Below are 8,900 nucleotides of genomic sequence, written 5' to 3'. Positions count from 1 at the left end.
CTGAAATTTAGGCACACATCTTATTAAAGGTTACATGAAAACGTATTATTTTGTGATCACTATTACACAAGTGACCCCCTACTCGTATATTTGATATGCGGTCTGGCCTATTGGTTAATATTAGGTCTAGCAGTGCCCCGTCCTTGTTGGGTCCTGAACCAGTTGTGAAAGGTAATTGTCTCTCATAGTAGTCAAAAACCTATTACCTTTGCTTGAACTACATGTTTCTGTCCCCCAATGTATTTCAGGGTAGTTGAAGTCTCCCAATATAATGACTTCTCCTTGAGTCGCTGCTTCATCTATTTGCTTTATGGGGATATTCTCCGCTGCTTCCATTATTTTTGGAGACTTATAACAAACCCCTATCAGTAATTTATTATTTTTTCCCCCTCCCCTTATCTCCACCCACAGGAACTCTACATTTCCATTAGATTCACATATATTCTCACGTAAGATGGGTTTTAAGGATGATTTTACATATAAACACCCCCCACCCCTCGCTTGTTTGTACGGTTATTTCTGAACAGACTATGGCCCTGTAAATTAACTGCCCAGTCATTGCTCTCGCCCAGCCACATCTCAGATATCCCTACCATGTCATAATTACTTTCCAACAAAATTAATTCTAATTCCTCCATTTTGTTGGTGAGGCTTCTGGCATTAGTGTACATGCATCTTATGTATCTCTCTGTACCTCTATTCCTTCTTACTATATTGACTGTTCTAACCCCATCCCCAATTTCTTTATTTGTGCCCAGGTCACTATCTGCACTATCTTCCCCACCTATAAAATGAATACCCTCCCCCTCAATCCCTAGTTTAAACACTCCTTATACACTTACATACATACACACTTATACACTCACATATATTACATACATACACACTTATACATTCACATATATTACATACATACACACTTATACATTCATATATTACATACATACACATCTTTACACTCACATATTACATACATACACACTTATACATTCATATATTACATACATACACACTTATACACTCACATATATTACATACATACACACTTATACATTCATATATTACATACATACACATCTTTATACTCACATATTACATACATACACACTTATACATTCATATATTACATACATACACACCTATACACTCACATATATTACATGCATACACATTTATACACTCACATATATTACATACATACACACCTATGCACTTACATACATACACACTTATACATTCATATATTACATACATACACATGTTTACACTCACATATTACATACACACACTTATACATTCATATATTACATACATACACATGTTTACACTCACATATTACATACACACACTTATACATTCATATATTACATACATACACATTTATACACTCACATATATTACATACATACACACCTATGCACTTACATACATACACACTTATACATTCATATATTACATACATACACATGTTTACACTCACATATTACATACACACACTTATACATTCATATATTACATACATACACATGTTTACACTCACATATTACATACACACACTTATACATTCATATATTACACACATACACACTTATACACTCACATATATTACATACATACACACTTATACATTCATATATTACATACATACACATCTTTACACTCACATATTACATACATACACACTTATACATTCATATATTACATACATACACACCTATACACTCACATATATTACATACATACACACCTATACACTTTCATACATACACACTTATACATTCATATATTACATATATACACATGTTTACACTCACATATTGCATACATACACACTTATACATTCATATATTACACACATACACACTTATACACTCATATATATTACATACATACACACTTATACACTCACGTATATTACATGCATACACACGTATACACTCATATATATTACATACATATACACCTATACACTCACATATATTAAATACATACACATCTATACACTCACAGTACAATCATAAATGCATACACACTCATAAACTTACATGCACTACTCATAAGTACACATAAAAAACTGCTAAACACTTACATACACTTCACTAGTAGAAAAATAAATACACACTTAATAATTTGCATATAATTCAACCACATATACAAGCAGAATTACAAACTTAAATGCACTATACACAACTACACATACAAATGTACACTGCAAAACACACATACTACACTAGTTCAAAAATACTACACATCTATTCACCCATATATAATACATTCATACACACCTATACACTGACATATATTACATACATACACACCTATTCGCTCACATATATTACACACATACACACTTATACACTCACACTACAGCCATAAATGCACATACAAACTTACATGCACTACACATAAGTACACATAAAACTGCTAAACACTTAAATACACTTCACTAGTACCAAAATAAATACACACATAACCACTTGCATATACTACAACCACATACAAAAAAGAATTATAAAAAAACGCACCACGCACAAGTATACATACAAATATACACTGCTAAACACTTACATACACTACACAAAAATACTACACACCTGTACAATCATATATATTACATAGAAACACATCTATTCTTTACATTCTATAATATATGCACACTTTACACACTAGACAATATACATATATATACACACCTAAAGTTACACATATACACACAAGTTCACTATCCATACACACAATGATCACATACACATCCTGAAACAATCTCACACAACTCATGCCTTCATGTAGAAACAAAAGGACAGATACCACAATACATATTTACTATTACAATCATAATAGTAAATATGACACAAACATTCATATAAAAAAATGCACTCTTTATTTCCTTCTTTGTTTATGCACTGTATAAATAGGAAAGGTTTTGCTTACAATGTGGTGGATGCACTGCACACTTTGCCAGTGTATGTGCCATAAAATGCCAACAAATAACATGCATAGCCCCAGGCCACATGCACAAATACTAATATAGCAGAAACTACAGGTACAGATATATTTATGCAGCTTTAATCTTCTGCTGTACTGTGATATCAGCACAGGGAAGATACATCATCCAACACATGTGTGATTTAATGCAGGGTCAGGCACTGAGTATAATGACATAAGGGAAGTTCGTGTCTCCAGTGCATTGTAATCACATTGTTTTATTGTTCTCTATAAAGCATGAGATCCAGAGATCCCTGACTGCTCTCCAGTGTCCTCCTCCCACAGCCCAATGTATTCTACCTTACAGGGAGACTTAGTATTACCAGGGGACAGCAGAAAATCCATTAGCATCTTGAACCTTACACCACATCCATTAGCTGCTAAAAAGGGAGATTGGAGCAAAGCATTTAACCGCCACAATCATCATCACCATCCTATAAAATATAGTTCCTTGAAAGCAGGAACACACATTGCACTTTACGCACACAGCTCAATCCATAGTGTGTGCTGCATCTTCTGAGGACTTGCTGATGCCTGGGACTTATTACAAATGCATCTGTCTGCAAATAATGAACTATAATTAATAATGTAAAGTGTAAGATCGACCGTCAAATACGTTTCATAAGAGTTTTCAAGATATTGATCTGCAGAGAATTTCTCCAGAACTACAGTGTTATCAGTGCTCTTCATCACAAGCAGAGGTGCTGTCAGGGAGCGCAGGGAGGTTACCTTCTACAGCGCTGGAGTTCAGTGGTAAGGAGAGCAGATCTGAGCATGGTGGAGGAGACCTGCTGATGGTGAGAGGGGGTATGGTGAGGAGACCACTTGATGAAGAAGAGGACCTACAGATCTGATGAAGAAGGGGACTGAGTTGTGTAAGCAGCAGCGCTTAGATCAGATGCCACAGACGTCTGGTCACTTCGTTTAGAAAGTTTAAAAGTCCAGCCAGTGCACCACCAGCTGTGAGCCCCACCTGGACCCCAGGCATCCTACGCTTCTGATTGGATGATAGGCAGCTTGTGACCTCCTCTCCACACAGGGCAACATTTACTTCCTCAGCAATGAGACAAGTCCAGAAGACAGGATCAGGTGAAGCTCCAAGAGCTCAGTGAGGTCACCACCTAAGGACTTCTAGCTGCTCCATAAAGGACTTTGAAATGAATTCATACTTGGATTATGCTGGGGATGTTGTAGCTTTCTCACCCAAGTTCTGCCGCAGTGACCAGAGAAATGCTCCTTTACAGTCTTATCCTGGACCTACCTCTGACAATCAGTGCATGGGGAATTTACCACTTAGTGTCCACCCGGCATCTACTCATCAGCCTCCACATCAGGCTCCAGCACTTTATGCACCATGCAGTCTAGATGTTCCCTATGACACAGGTCCACCTGCAGATTATAGCTATCTACCTGTCAGCTCTGACTATGACTATTCCTATGGATCTACCCATCCGATGGAGGATACAGGAGGACACATCCAGTACAACAGCTCGGTCTTTACAGGAAATGGACCTTTCCTTCTCAATGGGCAGTTGACTTACAAAACCCTTGGAGAAGACAATCAATTGGCTCCACGTAAGGAACATCTAGACATATATTCGGGAAACTTTCAGAACTACTCGCCTTCTCCTGGTTCTTATCCTAAACCAAACTCTCCAGTATCTGAGACCCATGCTGCGCTAAACACTTTTGATTGGATGAAAGTTAAACGAAGTGCTCCAAAGAAAAGTAAGTCAGCTCATTTACCTATCTCTATCTATCTATCTATCTATCTATCTATCTATCTATCTATCTATCTATCTCTCTATCTATCTATCTATCTATCTGTGCAAAAAAATAATAGAACAATACCACAATTACATACAGTGGGGGCAAGGTCTCCCAAACAAATTTCCAAATATCCAATATCAAAAAGAGAAATGCAGAACTCAAATAGATGCGAAAAGTGTGTACTTTATTAAGCCTAAATGGCAATTTTTCTGTTCATAGAACCTTTCTCTATCTAGACCTTCCATGTTCCGATTCAATTAACTTATCAATATAGAAAACACAGGAAAGTATACAATATGTTACAATTATGTTCCCAGTAATGAAACACTCATGTTTAGGCTAATTAGAAACACAATAATTTGTTTCCTTATTTCTATAAAACTGAAGCAAATTGTAACCTTTTGTGTCGTTGGATTTGTAGCAATGCCTTCAGAGTGTGGAGTCATCAGTTCTGCCAGCACAATGAGGACAAATTTCACAACCAAACAACTAACAGAACTGGAAAAAGAATTCCATTTTAACAAGTACCTGACCAGAGCAAGGCGTGTAGAGATTGCGAACTCTCTTCAACTGAATGACACTCAGGTCAAGATCTGGTTCCAAAACCGGAGGATGAAACAAAAGAAGAGGGAAAGGGAAGGGGTTCTGCCAAGCTCCCCATCTTCAGGACCTTCTTCTAATGTTTGTGTGGACCAAAAGCAGAAGCCCCTACATAAGACAGAACCACAATCGCCTTCCAGTGATGTCTCATCATAGAGGAACCTTTTACAACTCAGGGTTGAAATCTGTGCAAACTTTGCACTAAGCAGCGACTTTTGCAATATGAATGGCAATTAACACATAGTTGTACATATAATAATGGTTGCTCTTTCATTATATACTATGCTCAGTGCAGTATGTACTATATGCCGATCATATCGCATGCGACAGAATGAATATTATTGCTCATGAATTTCGTTTGATATAATGGCCTTAATTACTGTGGTTACTGTGGGGGTCATGCCATGTATGTACTCCTGTACAATCCCAATACACTGACATCTATGCAGCCTATGACCAAAGACCGACTATTCAGTCAGCTACCTTCTATTTAAATTTGCACTATTACACATGAAATGGCTTTTTTCCCCTGTGCCTGATTGATTAAATGCAATTTTCAGGAAAAAAAAAGGACAGAAATTTGGGGACTTCAGGTATTATTTGGCCATAGGGTAGAATTTATAAGATTGTATTTGATGTAAATATATATATATTTTAATACAAAAATAAAGTTGAAATAATTCTAAATAAATAGAATGCAACATCTGGTTCTTGAGAACTGGTGTGGTCAGCAAATCATGAGAATATATTGGAATATTTGTAGGGGTGCAACCTAGAGAAGTGTACCCCCTCTATGGCCTTGTGTGGTTAGTGAGGAGATGAAAAGGTCACCAGGAGTGAAGCCTGGGAAGATGAACATTGTCTACTTTGTAATCCTAAAGAAAACCAAGAGTATGTGTAAGGTTGGTTGTTCTTTTAGATTCATCCTCACGCATATAAAAAAAACCTGATACACTTCAAAAGGGGATCTCACTGGGAGAATTACAAATTCTCACTTTTCAAAGTGGGAATGACAAAAGCTTGATCAAATCAAAGACACACGTGTCAACAAGTTCAGGGGGTCACGAGGACTCAGTGTGTAAGTGGAGATGCCAAAAGATACAAAATATCAAATATATGGTGTATAAAGTGCACAGAGTAATATGTGCAACACATGTATTAAAAAGTGTGATAATTAATATAGTAACAACTTACATTAATGAATTTATTTATGATAGTGTATATAGATAAATTCCTTTAATCCGACATCACCAATCTGATATTCCGACAATTGCTCACAGCTCAGAGCTGCCTATATTTATATATCTATAGGGTAGTAAGGGTTAAGTTTATAGATATGTAATTACTTTGGGGTATTATTTGGCCGCTTTTCTTAATTTCTGTATAGGCACTGTATAATGCTGGTGTTTCATTTCTTTATTTTTCACCATCTGCCTTTGGCAATCTCATGTAAATGACCTGTTGACTACAACAACAGAATTTGTGATTGGTGAGTGACATCAAAGAGAGTCACCTCAGTCATGACCCCAGGTTTCCCCTGGTGGCCTTTGATATTGCAATGTCTCTTTCTTTGATAAACATCACAATCCTCTCCCTACAAAATAAGACACATTTAGGAAACAAGACGTCCTTGGTTTACTGGGCCACAAAAAGTGCAGCAATGTATACACGGTTTGTGAAACTTTAGAGGGACTTGTGTCAGAGAAAAGAGGCAGTCTACTTGTGAATGTCATCTCAGGTGTCCTTTGTGGAGATCAAATGTGTCAAGAGACAAAAGTGTATTTGGCAAAGGAAGTTTCTGTGTACACACTACCATTTAAATGTTTATTTCTGTAGAAAACGGAGTCCACCCTATCTGTGACACTTTGTGACAACAGGATGGCATCTTCCCTCCCACAGTCCACGCAGGACGCCAGGGTCACACAAAGTTCGCAAAAGGCAACTCAAGACCCATACCTGGGGATAAGTGTGGTCAGCTTAGTATCAGATCAATATATATGAACGAATTTCCAAATAATGCATAGTTATTGTCAGCAATGTGACCTAATCTATCTATCTATCTATCTATCTATCTATCTATCTATCTATCTATCTATCTATCTATCTATCTATCTATCATCTTATATGCATCATAGTATTTGTTACAGATCTAAAGTTAATCATATGTTCACTTTAATGAAAAAAAATGTAATCAGTACATACTTCATAACACTGAAGTGAAAATAGTTACAATTAATTTTATACTAGGTGTATATAAATAATAGTGCAGTACATGATGTTAATCATTATGTCTTATTTGTATCTGTAACACTAACATAGTTGTTATTGCTTTCATTGGTCTCCATTTACATTTATTAATATCACAAATACATATTTATTTTCTGCAGATTTTTTCTTAAATTTAAAGAGTAACTTCCCCCTTTACCCCCTAAATCCATTGTACACGTGAAAATAAACAACTTGTAATATATCTTATCAGAACAATCTGCTTCTTTCTCCTTCTGGATTAATCTTTCATTCTCAAAATTCTCAATTACCAGGTAAAAATCTGAATTTGTCTAATCTTTAGTGAATTCAGATTTTTCCTATTACTGGATAGGAGATGACAGTTGTTGCTCATATGTGGACTGTAGTTTCAGGAGAACTTGCAGCAGAATGTCTGTATTGACTTCTAGCTCCTCCCTACATAGAATTCTAAAGCACCAACTGCCATCTCCTATCTCAGTAATTGGGAAATCTGTCTTCACTGAATACAGATTTTTACCTATGAATTGAAAGTGAAAGATCATTTCAGAAGGTAAAAGAAGCAAATTTCTCAAATAAAGTATATTGCAAAGTTACTTACTTGCATGTGTACTATTGATCTGTGAAAAAACCCAACCAAAATAAATGATAGTTACTCTTTAAAGTGGAATTGTCATTACATTTCAAAATATAAACAGCATACATTTTAAAAAGATCTCTTTATTGAGTTGGACTCATAAAGTGCTCATTTTTTTGGGTTTGTTATATAGCCATTCTGTAACAGATCCTCTTTAAACTGCTAGCAATTCTGTAAAATAACAAAACCATAACTATGCAGCTAACACCACCACCTCAGTAATCCAAAGGTCATCAAGTTACTTCTGCAGCCAATCAATGACCACAGCAGTAACATAATGTACTAGTGGCATCATGGGAGCAGTGATGCCAGTAATACAGCATGATGGCTGCAGCCAAATACAGTTCAGTAGTGCTGCAGGAGTTTTACAGTGGGTTCGGAAAGTATTCAGACCCCTTTAAATTTTTCACTCTTTGTTTCATTGCAGCCATTAGGTAAATTCTAAAAAGTTCATTTTTTTTCTCATTAATGTACACTCTGCACTCCATCTTGACTGAAAAAAACAGAAATGTAGAATTTTTTTGCAAATTTATTAAAAAAGAAAAACTGAAATATCACATGGTCATAAGTATTCAGACCCTTTGCTCAGTATTGAGTAGAAGCACCCTTTTGAGCTAGTACAGCCATGAGTCTTTTTGGGAATGATGCAACAAGTTTTTCACAC

At 36.1% G+C, this 8,900-nt stretch overlaps 1 protein-coding gene across 1 annotated transcript; it reads left to right on the top strand.

Annotated features, from left to right (window-relative positions):
* Window positions 1-3,682: 3,682 nt before the first annotated feature.
* Window positions 3,683-5,935, top strand: HOXD1 (homeobox D1). Its single transcript, XM_073645650.1, has 2 exons — window positions 3,683-4,713; window positions 5,177-5,935. The coding sequence occupies exons 1-2, from the start codon at window positions 4,143-4,145 to the stop codon at window positions 5,509-5,511; spliced, it is 906 nt and encodes a 301-aa protein (XP_073501751.1). The 5' UTR covers window positions 3,683-4,142; the 3' UTR covers window positions 5,512-5,935.
* The last annotated feature ends 2,965 nt before the right edge of the window (window positions 5,936-8,900 follow it).

The sequence above is a fragment of the Phyllobates terribilis genome, unplaced genomic scaffold (genome assembly GCF_046119375.1).
Source record: "Phyllobates terribilis strain yellow unplaced genomic scaffold, ASM4611937v1 Scaffold_9__5_contigs__length_417890890, whole genome shotgun sequence".
NCBI classification, from domain to species: domain Eukaryota; kingdom Metazoa; phylum Chordata; class Amphibia; order Anura; family Dendrobatidae; genus Phyllobates; species Phyllobates terribilis.
The sequence above is the reverse complement of the archived record's forward strand: the minus strand, read 5'-3'. Positions and strand labels throughout refer to the sequence as shown.

Excerpts from the sequence above, each read along its gene's own strand:
- HOXD1 (XM_073645650.1), top strand. The coding sequence starts at position 4,143 with ATGAATTCATACTTGGATTATGCTGGGGATGTTGTAGCTTTCTCACCC. Across the intron at positions 4,714-5,176 it reads ACGAAGTGCTCCAAAGAAAA|CAATGCCTTCAGAGTGTGGA; the intron begins GTAAGTCAGCTC and ends TTGGATTTGTAG.